This window comes from Gekko japonicus, unplaced genomic scaffold, assembly GCF_001447785.1.
Source record: "Gekko japonicus isolate JY-2015 unplaced genomic scaffold, Gekko_japonicus_V1.1 scaffold378, whole genome shotgun sequence".
Classification (NCBI taxonomy): Eukaryota; Metazoa; Chordata; class Lepidosauria; order Squamata; family Gekkonidae; genus Gekko; species Gekko japonicus.
In genome coordinates this window covers 866,322-883,016 of record NW_015159722.1, presented here as the reverse complement: position 1 = coordinate 883,016, position 16,695 = coordinate 866,322, and the positions used below count along the sequence as shown (strand labels likewise).

Here is a 16,695-nt window from a genome sequence, read left to right as displayed (position 1 = left end):
CAGCATTGGGGGGGGCGGAAGGACTCAGCAGGTATAATGTCATAGGGTCTACCCTCCAAAGCATCCATTTTCTCCAGGGGAACTGATCTCTGTCATCTGGAGATCATTTGTAGCAGTGGGAGATCTCCAGGTCCCACCTGGAGATTGGCAACCCTAGGGGAAAGTCAGCTGCACAGCAGGGGGTTGAAGAGAATGGTTTGATGGCTGCTGGGCCAAGATTGGCATCAATAGTTCCCCAGGAGCCCCATCGTAAATTAGCACCAAAGCTTTAAGATCTCTCCAGCTGTCACCTGGAGACTGGCAACAGCTTGTCTGGAGTGTGGGCAGTATGGCATTGTATCTGTCTGAGGTCCCCCTCTTCCTCCTCCTCCTCAGACCCCACCCTCAGCAGGCTTCATCCCTAAAATATCCTGGAAGTTTCCAACCTGGAGTTGGCAACCCTATGTCCTTTCCTGGCAACCATCAGCCAACCTTTATCTGCCTGTCTGTCTTTACAACCCCCCCCCCCACAGCCTCTGCCTAGGGAGCAGCTGGACATCATTCTCCTCTCCCCTATGAGGTATGTTATGCAACTGAAAATGCCAACTGCCTTGCGGGGCGAGGGTGAGTTTGAGGTGTGGAATGGAGTGAGGTCCAATCAGCTTCCATATGCAAATGACCTTGGAACGCTGGGCGGGACTGCACAAAGCAATCAGTCAACCCAGCCAGTGTCTTCTGAGTGGCAGTTCTTCTGGCCTAACACTAAGGAGGCCAAATTTAGAATGTTGCGAAATAGAACGTTGCTATTCAATTATTATAAGGGAGAGATGGTATCAGATTGATCTAATTTCTGTGCACTGAGGACAAGCAAGTCCTAGGTTACAAACCGAACCCTCCAATGCAAGAACAAGATGCATTTCTTCCTTTAGGAGGTGCGATTGTCAGAAGAAAATAAAAAAGTTTCAGTTTTGTTTTTGCATGTGGGTGGGTATTCTGTTTGAAATAATTGTTTGGATACACTATATTTTTAATATGCTAGTTGTGATAATTTCATGCCAAGTAAAAATGTCCATAGTCATATTTTGTGTTCCTAAAGTTACAGAATGACTTTCAATCTAGAAAAGACAAAAGAAATGCTAATGTAGCATTTTTTTCAATTTTTCCGAAAATTTCTGTTTCCCCCGAAAAAAAACGGTTTTTTTCCCAAGCTTCAAAATTTCCGGAAATTTTACATCTCTAGTCAAAGGTGAACTCTTTCAACCCCTTCCCTTCTTGTAACATCACTTCATCCTACCAAAATTCAGATTTAAAATTTAAATTTCCCACCTCATAACATGCCCGCCCCACCTTTTCTTCTTGTTCTACATTACTTGTAGGCTTCTGTATTCATGAGTTCTGTATGCCATCATAACCCCTTGAACCCCTTGAACATCTGGCCACTACCCAGTTATGTTCTAATCAACCTAAAAAAGCCTTTCAAAATCTCTTCAGGATTTTCTCAGTGATGAGAAAAACTCTTTCTAATGACTCATAGGAAGACACCAGCCAACAGCAATCCTATCCTCTTGAAATACCCAGCCGGCCTCCGGCCTAGTGTCATAAGCAACAGTTAATCAGTTTTTCCTAGAATTTATGGTATTGTCCCAGACCGATCCCTATTTTTCCATATTGATATTTGATAAGTTTTCTTTGCCATGGCCCAGAACATATTTTCTGCCTGTAACTCTCAGTCTGAATTCTACTCAGTGCTACGACCCGGACTAAATTTTGTTATTTGGTAAAATACTTGCTTGCAGCAGAGATGCAATATCTAGATCTTCGCCAAGTTCTGGATACTTGCCTGGTGGTTGTTGTTCTGATTAGAACTGTATCTCTAGTTGAAGGAGACCTGTCAAAAATATATCATAATTAGGAATGTTTTGTTTAATCTGGAATGTTATTCTGAACCCTTCAAAAAGTGAAGTGAGAATGTATATTCTTAAGAGAAAGATCATGAAACATCATGAGGTAACATCAGAGAAACATCATGTAAAGTTTTTGGAGACATCTTGCTTAACCTGCTTGCTTTCCACTTTAGCCATGCTGTACAAAGCCCTCTTTGTTGCAATAAATTTTTAGAAGACACATGTTGGACTCAACCAGAGAAAAGAGAAACAGCTCTCCTTTTGGTGGGTAAAAGGTTTAAACAGATGCCAGTAATCAATCACAGGTTAATTCAGGTGTCCTTACTCAGGGTTGTTAAGCCTCCACCTATAGGGCATCCTCCATGACAGTATACCATTGAGTCTGCATGATATACCATAGAAGACATGGATGTCCTGGAGCATTCTCCCTCTGTGGCCACTTTAGGACTTCCATTTATTCTAGACTTCATAGTATACCATAGAGTCTGCTCTCAGAAGCTGCTATTTCCTCCAGGGGAACTGATCTCTAATCTACCAAGTTGTGTTGTACCTGGTGAACCTTTATTAACTGGACAGGAGCTTGGCTCACTTTATATGTGCTGTGTAGTTAAATGGCACAATGTTTTTCCCCCCTTCTTCATGCATAGATCAACTGGTAGTAACAACATCTAAAAATCTCCAAGGAGGAGAATAATTTCTCAATATACTTAAGTGAACAAATGGCCTTAACTAAGTATTTCCATCTCAGATTCCTTTATGACTAAACCCACATTTCCGGATCTCTTATGGCTTCATAAAATACTTGCTTAAAATGAAACTTCACTAAAGATCACTAGCTGTTTTCTGGACCTATGTTTTCTCACTTTATCTTGTTGTCTTATTGCAGGATGATCTGGAACCTTGTTTTATCATTGTTTCTCGTGTCCTCTTTGGTTCAAGTGTCAGACACTAGGAAAAACCGTCCACCAGGAGCCATTCCTTCACCTTACAAGGACAGCAGAAGCAACAACTCGGAGCGGCAGCAGCATCTAAACAAAGAGGTGCTGGCCTCAAGCCAGGAGGCCCTAGTAGTCACAGAGAGGAAGTACCTCAAAAGCGACTGGTGCAAAACACAGCCACTGCGGCAGACAGTGAGTGAGGAGGGCTGTATAAGCCGCACTATCATCAACCGATTTTGCTATGGCCAGTGCAACTCGTTCTATATCCCCCGGCATGTGAAAAAAGAGGAGGAATCTTTCCAGTCCTGTGCTTTCTGCAAGCCTCAGAAGGTTACCTCTTTCACTGTGGAGCTAGATTGTCCTGAACTGGACCCCCCTTTCCGACTTAAGAAGATCCAGAAAGTCAAGCAGTGTCGGTGTATGTCTGTGAACCTCAGCAGTGGAGGCAAATAGCAGAAGTGAGGACTGGCAGCTGACACTGCCAGAGTTGTCATGGTCTCACTTTTTAATGGGCAAGTGGGCTGATTATTTTTCTTCTGCCATTGAGTTGTTTCTTGAGCTATATAGCCTTTTGCACCTTTGTCTACTGGAAATAAAGGCTACTGTGGGCTGGTCAAAGGACTCCGTTTATATTACCAAAGCAGCTGGGTTTTTTTTTTTACTATTGGGCCTATGTCATTAAGGGTGAGCCCAGCATCAGATTTGGGAATGACTAATTAGGTGACTGGTGGATGAATCCAACACTTAACATTTCCACTGTGTGGAAAAACTTTTGGCCTGCACTCCTTCACTGCTCTTGGATGAAGAGGTGGCTCAGTGAAGGCTTCAGAATTTCTCCTCAGTTTTGGAACTTCCCACTTCAGATTATTCTGCCCCTGCCTGATGCAGTCTTCCTGGGGCTGTGAGGCTGACATGGCTGCTGCAAGCAGTGGCTAAAGAAAAGTGATGGTTTTCTATTTGTCCTGACTGAAAGAAAAAGGCCTGTGGACTTTATAATACATGAAAATAACCAACCTGCCACTTTCTCATGAAGAGACAGAAGATAGATTTATATACACTTTTCAACTAGATTGCCTCAAACACACATTAACAGCCACCATCCATTTGTAATGCAGCTATAGCACACTATTGTAAAATTTGTTAATACAGACATAACCATGTGTATTTTGTCATGTGCTGAAGTATTTGAAGGGTTAGGATAAAGCTTCTTAACCATTGGACCAGATCCTCTCTTGAAAGTGACAGGATTTTGATGGTGTGTGTTTCTTTTAGCAGATTTCTTCCTCCCACTAATTTAAGTCTTGGTCTCACCCAATTACTATTGTGCTTTCATTCAACCTATGTTGAACTGGTACTTGTTGGAGGAAAACGATATTGTGTTTAACTTATTAAAACACAGTAACACAAAGCAAACAATATTGTATTTTACTGTTGAATATGTGTGTATGTATAAACAATTCCATAAGTCATTCTCTGGTCCTCTTGTAGGCACAACTTTCATTTTCTGAACATTTGTCATGCTTAGGAAAAAGCTTTAGGCCATGCTAGTTCAGAATTGTAATGATTGCTATTTCCAGTTCTTTGGCAAAGTTGTGATGGTGCTGGGAGAACTCATGACTCTTTGTGCATAAACCAGCCAAATTGTTCCTATTTCCACCCCACCCTCAATTGGTGCATCATACTCATTGTTTGGTGGTGACTTGGAATAATAATTGTAAAGGCTGCTCTGTGTAGATGTAATATTTTGTTTGCCAGGAGTCTCCAGGAGTTATGTTTTAAGGAAAATATTGAATAACTGATCAGAGTAGGGAATGCTTAATCAATGTACACTCTACTCATTTGCAGTATTACTGAATGTGTTCTGTTTCTTATATGGGACTAAGATATGAGAAGTAACTCAGTCACCTTGCATCATAATATGCTTTAGTGTGATTCCTACAAAGTGGGTTGTCTTATTGCCATCCATGATTTTTGCTTAGAACTTTGTATTTACAATGTTTTCAGCTGAAGGAATCTAGTTTTCTGTGAAACTTCTCACTGCCAGTTTCCTCAGCACCAAAAGGGTTAAAGAAATAGTTTCCTTGGAGCTCAGGTTTGATGGCAATTCAAAGGTTCAGTGGCACAGTTCGCTATTATGTGAGACAGGCTGCTTTAAGAAGCTTTGGGGGACTGATCTCTGCTAGTGCTCACCAATCGGTTTATGGGGATTGGCACGGGGAGGAGAGATTGGGCACGTATGTTAGCCCTTTATTTTTCTCCCTCAGTGTTACACAATAGCTGAGTTACACTTGGGGAGGCATGAGAGAGAAGGCTGAGAGTTGATTTTTAGAGGCTACCACTGCCATACGTTATTCTGCTGCTTGTGCTGTGACGTCCGAAAGCTGTTTGGCCAAGATGGAAGGATTAAAATGGCTATCCCATTCAGACTTGTGGCTCAGGTCTGTTGCCTCAGAGAAAGAGAGAGAGAGAGAATTAACATCAGTTCCCATTTCAAAGTTTAGCTAAAGATTTGCTCAGCAACTAAGTGAGAGAAAAAACGTGCAAACAAGGGCTTCTTACCAATCCGTAATAAGTGAAATATGCTGCAATAGGGAAAACTCTCTTTGGGGTTATGTTCAAAAGAAAGAGTTGAGTTGACCTTGTAATGGTTCATGCTATTTAATGTTTGTTTTATAAATGAAAACAAAATGGAAGAAATGTTATAACTATAATTATTTTATAGGTGTATTATTAAATTATAGAATAAAATAAAGATACTCTAGGAATATATGAAATTCATGCATATTAAGTTTTGTATCTCTTTTGCTGCCTAATTACTTGGGCATTGCCAAAAGCGTGACCAAGTTTTCATATGTGTTTTGATCCTGAAAGATACAATGTTTGGATCCCATTTTTTTAGATGGGAAATATTCTGTCCATCTTCTACAAGCCTACTTGCTCCCACAGTCTTCCAAGTGCTGGATATACTCTTCAGTGTTTTGGAATTAATGCAAATGAGTCAGAGGATTACACCCTTGTTATAATCTGCCTTGAGTCTCACCAAGAAAGGTGGACTAAAAGCGAACTTCATAACTAAGTACTCTGGATTAATATCTAAAAACAATTAACTCTGGTACAACCATCCTCATGGATTAAGATGACCTCTCCACTTCTCAGCACATGTTAAAAGGTTGCAGAAATTCATCACTTCACCTTGGTACATAATAAAAGGCACCATTTCACATTTCCTTATGAAGCTGGATAACCATGGGCCTATGCAAATCTATCTACTTCTGTTTTCGTTACAAATGTTCATATGTTTTTATTCAGACATCTGGGGATCTCAAAAGACCAACACGTCCTCTGCAGAAGAGCTAAAGAGGATGCTAAACACTCTTAGTAACATGTGGATTTGAGGCATTTTTTATTCCCACCATTCAGCCTATGGCATGTTTAGGCTGTAGTTCTATGCACATGCATCTTGTGAGAAATTTTTGCTGATTTCAGTAGAACTTCCAAGTGAACATGAATAGGATTTGGATGTGTGTTTAATTTTGCCTATAGGGCAACAGTCCAGTAGAGCAATCCAAACCAAACCATGACTGAAAGACCAAATCTTTCATCAATTTTTGGTTGCTGTTGGAGCCAGTCAGTCTACTTCCAACATTCAGATAACAGCTGTCTTGCACAAATGCCACAAGACTAGTTGGGCCTGCCAGTTGCTATTAGCCAAGATAGCTAAGCATCACTCTGTGTGTCAAAGCAAAACATGGAAGGCCTAGGCATTCATACTATCAGCCTCTGAACGCTTCTGTTGTATAAATGCTGCTTTTCACCAAAGGTTGCATAAGCTATTTGTTTAAAATATTTTTCCTGATAACTGAAAAGGTAGCCACAGCTTCCCCATCCTTTTCTTACTGCTACAGGAACAACAGTTACTGGGGCTAAATGCAACAGTGTTGGTCAGTAGTTTACGTAGACTGTGCCGACCATCTGTATAAGAATCTATTCTGTAATTCATACAGGGGTTCTGTGCTTTACAATCATTAGCCTGCCATCTGGTGGTAAACATACCAATTAGTTAACTACTAGATACCACATTATTCAAAGGGTATTCCATACATGTAATTATTTTGGAAAATCAATTCAGCTTGCTATCTGACACCACTTTTTAAAGTGGATGAGGAACCCCCCCTCAATCCCTGCCTACTTTTGCTGGATTAAGGAAGAACCGGTGGTATTGTCTAACGAGTTGGTCCAGGAAGGAGGTCTATGAGACTAATATGCAACCCATCTAGAGGAAAGGTTAACTTTTCTAGTTGCCTGTTCAGTGTGACTTATACCTTATGGCACCCCCAACATACTCAACTGCACCAATGATGTTCCTAGCATCTGAGAACGGCAATTACCTGTTAGCCGTCAACACTCCTTTAATGTACATCAAAAAAAACATTGAACAAACTGTCAAGAAATTAACGGAAATATTTAGTTTAGTGTGCATGTCTCCCTTTGTCAGACCAGGATCGTACACTGCACAATAGCCCATTCCAAGAATGCCTAGGTCTAAATTAAGGAAGATTTAATGTTAGATTTTCACGACTTTCCCCATCACAGTTTCTTGTGGTACACCAGTGCAGTAATAAGAAGAGTTTTTAAGTGTGCCCAGAGAAAGGCAGGACTTTGGATAGGTAACCTAGGTGCTATCTTAAAAGAGCTTTTTGGGAGCAGACCCAGCTATATCTATGAGAACCCTACAATCTAAAAATTGTAAATTTGCATATTCTTGCTTCTCTTTTCCTGTTCCTTCTACACCCATACTTGTTTGTAGTCACCATTTAGACAGCAAGTCTTTCAAAAGGAGCATTTTTTATATTTAAAGCTGTAAAATATCACTGTTCTTGAAGATAATCATCATCATCTTAGTATGACGAGAGCCCAAGAAAAGCACTACATGCAACTCAGATCTTATTATTTATTTTTCATATAAATTAACATTCTAAAAAAAATTGGAATAGAAACACTAAATACAGTATTGCACAGAGCGATCTCATTTAATTTAGTATGGCAATAAACATACTATAGATACTGAAGAGAACAGGAAGGCTACAAAAACGGAAACATGCTACCATGTCTTTAAATGCACTTAAATAAAGGAGAATGCAAAAGTTAAACAGCAAGTCTATAGCTTACATAAATACAAACATGGGTTTTAATCAGTGCTATTAAAATATCTTTTATTTGCTTTTGATAATGTCTTTCATAACAATAAGCAATCTTCTCTTTTCCTTTTCCCAAGAAATAACTTTATTCCCAACACTATAGGACTTTATAATGCAGTTCTGGGAAAAATGCATCAGGGACTCTCAGGAGCTATCCCAAAAACAGCAGCGTTTCAGTCAGATTATATACCAGGAAATAACTTTCCCAACAAATGAAAAATATATCTGTAGTGCTTGGCATTTTAAAAAGTCAATTCCTGAGGTCATAATTTATGCAGCCTTTATGATCCCTGGAACCACATATTAACATCTTGGCAACCAGAAATCATGTTCTGAGCTACACGGAGAATAAATCATTTCAGCAGAACTCAAAACCACCCTAGCACCTTCCATGCTACAGAGCTTTAGGATATCTGCACATTACCCCCCCCCCCATTTTGGCTCTCTGCAAGAAATTTTGGAAAAACAATGTGGTGTGTGGTGGAGGTGCTCTAAACCAGAACTGACTAATCATCAGGTATGTTTTTTGTGATTCCAACTGAAGACACACAAAACAGCTGCAACTGTTAATGTAGAATAGTGTATGAGTACTCAATAAAATGCAAGCTAACCTGGATGAATGAGCAGTCCTCTCTGTCAAATAGGTTACTAAGGTTTATAATATGATCCAAAATGCTAATAAAAGTGGATTCTTTTAAATGATAGTCTTCAAATGCTTGATAAAAAGCATCCATTGGTAGCTTCTTGTTATGCTGTAAAAAAGTAGAGTGGTATATTTCTTTTTAAGGGGATGTAGCATATTGCAGTACCTCAGGTTCTTTAGTACTCTCTGAAGGACTCCTGTGCCTTGCTACACTTCAGTATCTTTCCTTTATTTTGATTCCATTCTTTAATACCTGGCAGAAGATGAGGAACATGTTCCAGCTCATCGACCACAGAGATAGTTGTGCTGAACATCTTGTTTCAGATATATTTCTCCAGTGGGCAGCCAAATGGATTTGGAGAGTGTAGCGCATAGTGCAAAAGGAGTACTTTACCGATTCAAAATACAAACTACAGACATCAATATGGAACAGATATACACAGTTCTTGAGAAGTAGCATTCTTCCCCTTAAGAAAGAAGTCTTGTAGCAACCTTAAAGACTACCAGGTTTATTGAAGCATGGTTTTTTTGTGACCAGTTACATGTAGTGAAATCACAGTCTGCAGGGGGGAGAGAAGAACTGAACACTGCATCAAAAGGCCATGAAATGTGTAACTTTGTGTCCGTTCTGTGAGAAACTCAGAAGTAAGCACAGTGAGCAACCAAAACAGCTGCAATTGGTGGTAATACCATCTCCTTAGACATGATAAACAATTAAAAATGTGTAGAGGCTAAGAATGGTGTTTGGCGCTGTTAAGCCTTAGTTAACACAAATTCACTGATCAATTCTAATTCAGCAGTTTCCCCTCTGGAATCTACTTCTTAAGTTCCTTTGCTGAAGAATGGTGACTTTCAGCCCCTGGTAGATTCTGTATACCTTTGAGTTTTGCATAGAAATGTCACAAGCTTGCTTGCATTTCATGCTACCCCCTTCTCTCTATGCTCTGGCTCCAGGAATCCGTCAGTGGAAGATACTGGCCATCATGGATCTTTCCCATGTTCCTCTCTTCCCAGTAGTCCCTCTAACCCCACTTGACAGAAGACTGAGGAAATAATGATTTTGCTCCCCTTCAGATTCCTCCCCCCAACCTGTATGGGTTTTAGCCCACGTGGGCCCGGTGACCCCAACTATGAACTCTCCCAGGGTTGGATAGGCCTATTGAGAAGAGGGGAAATGCAAGAAAGAGCTGCTATCCTTGTATCTGTGCACCGCTGGATCCAATCCAATACATGGATAGCTGCTGATTGAAAATTCCCACCATGCACCTGGCAAAACAAACCCTACTCCAGAAAAGCTTATCTTTCTATAAGTCTGTAAGTCTTTAAACTGCCACAAGATTCCTTTGTGGTTTTGCTGCCACAGACTAACAATGATACCCACAAGAATTCCCCTCCATCTAAAGGCAGCATTGAAGCACAGTAGCTTTGGAAAGATGTTACTATATGGAAACGTATAGTATATGCAAAGTTTATTACAGATTACAGTATGCTTCAGATTGACAGAGATGCTTCCTCTTGCTGCTTCAATTATTATTAGTATTCTTCCATACATGTTACAAGATAACTGTGGATGAGAATAACAGTGCGGGGTACATAGAAGAGACATGTCTCAACTGCATAACTTCTTTATTGGGCACTCCATACAGTAAATCTGTTTATCAATGAATGCTTGGTGTATATGGTCAGTAAGAACAGAAAACAAATACAAATGAAGACAAGGAAAGAAATGAGCAGCGTGGTTTCTTTTCCCCCCCATCCACAGACATTTTGAGCTTTCTGAACAGGTGGCACAATGACACATGCCTTTCTTCACTCAGATTTTCATACTTATCTTTGCTTTCTGGAAATAAAACAAAAAATCAAATTGAGTGAAAAGGGTTGCTCCAAAATTCTAGACCACATCAGCAAACATTCAAGAACCTCGGGGGATACAAATCAGCAAACCTCCACTGCTCTTTAAACACAGAGCGAGAAACAACTAGGGGCACTTATCGTGTTTAAGGGGCTAGTGCCAGTAATGACTTAATGACTGGATTTTCTGCATCCCAATTATTTATTGTTCCATGGATTCACTCTGCTCTGAGTTCCAGCCCTTCCTAATTTTGGGTTATGTAGGAGAATGTCTAAAATCATTGTGGAATGAGAGCATTAGCTTGCCACTGCTTTTAGTTCTGCCAGTTCCTTCGCAACTTTTCCCTTTCTACATCACCAATGCACATTTATGCATTAACACACACAAACAATAGCAGCAAAATCTCATTGTGGTTACTGGCATGATTGTATCAAGGTTCTTTCTATAATGTGTTTTACCAATGGAAAGGAGCACTCTCAATCTGCAGAAGACCACACAAAAAGAATTTTGATGCAATCATATTCATAAGCACTTCAGGACTGCTTTTTTGCTCTCATTCTTCTGTAATCTTAGATTTCAATCCTATATAAATGGAAATTAAGGAGCAGAGAGCAGAGTGAATCCATGGGTAAAGAATAGGAAGGACATGCGTGAGCTAAATGAACTGAAAGCTTTGGATAACTGAGCAGGTACAGCGTTTTGTGCAATATTCAGAAATAAAAATATGGAAACTTCCTAATTCATCAGTTCTATGTTAGAAACTAGACCATGTATTAGAACCCCCCAATTCTGGAAATGAGTCAGACAAGGAGAACTCTGAACATCTGTAGCGAAGGCCCTCTGTTGAAGAACACAAAACACTGCCAATGTATCATTACATGAATGAATCCCATGAAAAACAATTTCTGAAGCTATTTAATATCTGAAGCACAGTAACATTAGCTAAACCATTGATATTAGGCTATGATCCTGAACACCAATTATGAATAATTCCATTCCACTGGGAAATGTATATGAGAATTGACATCCAGAATTTCCGCCATCGTAAATACCACCTATAGAAGTCTTTGTAATAGTTACCTGATATAACTGAAAGGACATGCATGGGATACTTATATGCATGGAGCATTTTTCACCCTTGGACAATTGTAGAAAATATTACATGTGGGTGTTTTTTTTAAGACAAGCGGGGTTAGTGACCATTCTCTTGACATCAATAGGTTATGGAAAGACGTCAGGCAACTCGGTAATGCTTATTATTGTGACTCTTAGATCCTCGTTATTCTGGAATGATTATCTACCAAACTTGCTGAATTTTTAAATACACCCCTCTGCCAAGATTTTCAGAAAAGTGGCAAGTTCCCACAGTATCAACAGCCACTTCTGCAGCTGCTATGACTCTACAGGCCACTAACCAGCATCCTTCATAATATGAGATGCATCATGGAAAGAGTCCCAGGATTTTATACAATATGCTTAAGATTAAATTCAAATGTCTGTGGAAATGAACAGACAAAATGGGCAGAAAATCAATGGACTGGCAATAGATCAAAGATTATTTTTTGACATTTTTTTAAACCAGACTACAACTGTAATCCATTTAAATCAGAATGTTTGGCTGTCAAATTGACCCGCAAAATGGAATCTGAAAATGCAAAAAAAGGTCATTTGTCTGGCATTTAAAATCATATCCTTCCTATGTTGGCTTGTCACTTAGTTGAATAAAAATAGTAAGCACAATCAGCCTCTGTAAATCAGCCACCGTGGTGGCCCTGACTGGGCAGAAAGGAGAAATATAAATGTCATGAATAAATAAACAGCAAATTACTAAACTGAAATTCCCCTTAACCACATGAGCGATTTATACAGGAAAACTCTACATTTTCGTATGGTATGGTCTAGGCTCTTTTCTAAGCTTTGCCTTCTAAAAAAAAAGCTAATGTGGGACTTACTTGCTAAAAGCAAACATGGGGGGGGGGTTGAACTGAAATTCCTGAGTTCACATAAGTGACTCTTCCTTTATTTCCCTTTCCTTTTACTGTTCCATAAAGCCACTGCTTCTCAAAAAACAAAAAAAAAATGCCATTTCGCACATAAGGTACAGCAAGGGGGAATGATTAAAATCCCCCCTTACTTTTTCATGACTGGAGCCCAATCCACTCCATAGGTTGGTGGGAGTTGGAGCTAGCCCAAGTTTTAAAAGGTAAAACATGCTCTTGGTTGTTTGCTTTGCAAACCCTTCTTCTCCCTTATATTAGGAGCAGGGATGAGTAAATCTCCCTTTCTTTTTTTCTGTATGTTTTCACTGTCTTCAGTTTTGGTACTTCTAAATGTTGTTGCTGGTCATTCTTTTATTTCTTTTACAGCACCTTTATGCCATATTATATGAAAAAAGATGCAAAAATATCACTGAAAAATATAGGGAATATTTGACAAGACTGATGATGTGAAAATAAGTGTGAAATGAAGATATAGTAAAGGAACCAAACAGCTGTATAAATCTGGTCTCCTCCGTAGATTGGCAGATCCATGAGTGTGCCACTGAAATGACTATAATCTACCATATTGGACTGCTGTATGCATTCACCACTACAGTTATTATCAGCAGCAGCCTCCAGGTCCTAAAGAACAATTTGATTCTAGAAGAAGAGAAGAAGAGATTGGATTTATACCCCGCCTTTCACTACCCAAAGGTGTCTCAGAGCGGCTTAGAAACTCCTTTCCCTTCCCCTCCCCACAACAGACACCCTGTGAGGTAGGTGGGGCTGAGAGAACTCTTGACAGAAACTGCTCTTTTTCAAGAACAGCTGTGCCAGAGTTATGGCTTGCCCAAGGTCATCCAGCCAGGTGCAAGTGGAGGAGTGGGGAATCAAACCCGGTTCTCCCGGATTAGAGTCCGCGCACTTAACCACTACACCAAACTGGCTCTCTCTATATATAGTGAATATATATATAGTGAATTTCTATATAGTGAAATAGTAATCCAAATAGTATTGATCACTAGATCACTCTGTAGTTTCAGCCTCACTAGGAGAGAGTGAAGTCTTCTGATCACATGATGACAGGGTCATTCCAAACTATCCCTCAAGCATAGCAGGAGAAAAATCATGAGCAAACTATACTTACAATTCCAGAATCGTGCTTTTGTTTTATATTGTAAATTGATTTCCCCTTTTTCTGTCTGCATACTTCTTCAGCCTCTTTAAGCCTGCAACACATTTAATTAATTCATCACATCAAAACTACGTGCAAAGACAGAAAACAACAAGTAAATAATGTAAGAGCACCTAAACCAGAGGGTATCACTCTTCTGTTGGGGAAATGGGGGAGTCTTATTGATTCCTTCTTCCCATCGCAGATCCCCCCCCCCTTTGCTCTCATACTGGCTCATGAGGGTTCCCTGTCCCCCAAGAGCAGAATAGTAGGCTGGTGGTGATGGAAATTCCTGTTGCGCAAACTTCACTCCTCTTGCAGTATTTTGGATCCATCTCAGTATTGTGAAGAATGCACAGGAGGTATGTAGTAATTATAAGACACAGGTGCTGTAATAGCTGCTGTATGCAAACATCTTGCAAAGATCTTGAAAGTGCTAAATATGTCCCTGGTTAAGAATTACACAGGAAAAAAGGTACAAAGATTTCCACCACCCCCTGCATCTCTGTCTCTTCATAGTTCATTTAGAGACCAAAGCTCCTTCCTTTGGAATTTTACTGCTTACTCACTAAACATACCATTTGACTTGTTATTTCCATTGCATCCTTTCTCATCTCTAATGACTGAAACTGTGTTTGAAAGTCCAAAAGTAAAAAAACCAACCCAGATTATAATTCACAGACCTGAGTATATCATTATTTCTAATCATGGAGAACAAAAACCTATCATAATTTGATTTTCACACTGAAACATGTCATATTTTTAATATTAAATCAGTACTAATAATATATGAAAAACTGATATCTAAATACCATGGCATCTTTGCCAACAATAACATACAAATAACATCACATAGACTTACACATCAAATCTCATGTAATGTGAAACAGGATGAAGTTAAAATGCAATGGGATGGGATTACTGAAAAGTGAACTGAGTATCTAGGTCTGTATAGCCTGATCAGTTACTAGCTATTAAATTTAAATACAATTATTTTAGCTACTGAGTCAGGTGCCACCAAATTAATATCACGAATGAATTGGCTTCCCATAAATCATTAACCAGATGGCCTTCAGTTTAGAAAACAGTATTAGACACCTTTTAGAAATAGTGTGAACTTTAGAAGCCCATTCTTATATTTATTTATTTATTTATTTATTTATTATTTCTATTTCTATCCCGCCCTCCCCGTAGGCTCAGGGCGGCTTACAAGTCATATTACCAAATCATAACATAACATAAAACAATACATACATTAAGATATTTAAAACCAGTTATAATCATAGAAAAATATATTCATTGTATCATTGAGACAGAGAGAAAAAAGAACCTGCTTGGTAATGAAGTGCTGCATCAGTCATGTGTAACAGATTAGAGGGCCCTCAAAGATTTGATATTTCAGTTGTATGTAATTGATATAATCTACATATTCTCAGGAACAGGTGTTACTGCATGATGGGTAGGCTAACTTTGTTGCATCACTGCAAACAATGGACTAGGTGTCAAGTTATTTTCTGCTAGTGGAAAAGACAGGGCAGTTTTAGTTTATTCCCCCTCCTGTGTAGGTCCCCAAATTACATCCCCAAGGTTCCCGTAATTGCCTCAGGAGTCAATATCTGGAGGAACCCAGTGGGCTGTAACGAGGAGGAGGAGACAGGACAGATCCATTCTTCAAGCAGGGCAGATCCATCCCTCAAGTTCATGATGCTCTGGAATCAAACCAGTGTTATCTTCAAATGTTTATTCTTGAATATAGATATTTTGTAGTGCTTTGAAAAATGTAGGGCTGACCTGGCATGTATCAGTGAGACTTGGCTGGGGGATGGGTTAACCTTTCCCAAATGTGTCCCCCTGGGTACTGGGCTTAGCTCAAGTAATAACTGGTACCACACATTGTGCAGGTCATGATCTTATATTTTGTTCTGGCAAGAGGTAGGCCATCTGAAGATGGAGGAATTGATAACAGTTCTTTTGTTATGCACAGATCATTATTAGTTCAGGTTTAGACTGGGAAACCAAGCCTTTGTAGAGGAGGAGGAGGAGATTGGATTTATACCCCACCCTTCACTCGGAGTCTCAGTGCGGTTTACAAACTCCTTTCCCTTCCCCTCCCCACAACAGACACTTTGTGAGGTAGTCTAAGAGTGGCTTACAAACTCCTTTCCCTTCCCCTCTCCACAATAGACACCCTGGGAGGCAGGTGGGGCTGAGAGAGCGCTGACAGAAACTGCTGTTTTCAAGAACACCTCTGACAGAACTATGGCTTGCCCAAGGTCATCCAGCGAGTGGAGGAGTGGGGAATCAAAACTGGTTCTCCAGGTTAGAGTCCGTGCACTTAACCACTACACCAAACCACTACTAGAGGCAGAGAAATATATTAGAATTATATGCTACCAAAGCCAGATGTATCTGAATGTTCTCCTGATGGCTCTAGAGCAGGTATGTCCAACAGGTAGATCGCGATCTACCAGTAGATCACGGAGGGGTCAGAGGTAGATCACCAGCCCCAATTGGTCTCCAGGTTTGCTGGACAGGTGTTTGGGGTTTTTTTATTTCCAAAATTGAGAAGATGCAGTGAAGCTGTACACTCCTGTTTCGGCTCAACTTATTTGTGTGAATCTGCGTTTTCCCATCTGAAAATGACAAAGAGTACACAGTGTTCCAACATGACAGATGAACGTCTCCAGGATTCCCTGAGACTGGCCCTCACGCAATATTCACCCAACTTCAAAAAGCTGGTGGATGACATGCAGGCTCAGACGTCTCAGTAATGAGCAAGAGCGAAGTTTTAAAGATTGCGCAAGATCAGCCTGGATCAATACTTGACCTACATTTAACACAAATAACTCTGAATAAAAGTTAAAGATATTGAGACAGTTAAAGAAAGTTATAACTCAATAAAAAATAAAAAATGTTCACAGTTCTTTCTGGATCTTCGTCTCTCTGTGTTGTTTTTGCTTATTTTGCTTACCAGTAAATGACAGAAGGTGCATTATAAATGGGGGGGGGGGGGGGAACACAAATTTGG

At 39.8% G+C, this 16,695-nt stretch overlaps 2 protein-coding genes across 2 annotated transcripts in view; one reads left to right on the top strand and one right to left on the bottom strand.

Moving 5' to 3' along the window:
• Nucleotides 1–2,770: 2,770 nt before the first annotated feature.
• Nucleotides 2,771–3,283, top strand: GREM2 (gremlin 2, DAN family BMP antagonist). Its single transcript, XM_015421928.1, is given in 1 exon segment — nucleotides 2,771–3,283. A coding segment is annotated over 1 exon segment (513 nt).
• A 7,192-nt stretch (nucleotides 3,284–10,475) lies between these two features.
• Nucleotides 10,476–16,695, bottom strand: part of FMN2 (formin 2) — a 267,533-nt gene continuing 261,313 nt past the window's right edge. The window contains exons 18-19 of the mRNA XM_015421613.1: nucleotides 13,641–13,722; nucleotides 10,476–10,502 (exon numbers count right to left, since the gene is read on the bottom strand). Of these exons, the coding sequence (XP_015277099.1) occupies nucleotides 10,476–10,502; nucleotides 13,641–13,722 (109 nt within the window). The remainder of the gene's footprint in view (nucleotides 10,503–13,640; nucleotides 13,723–16,695) is intronic.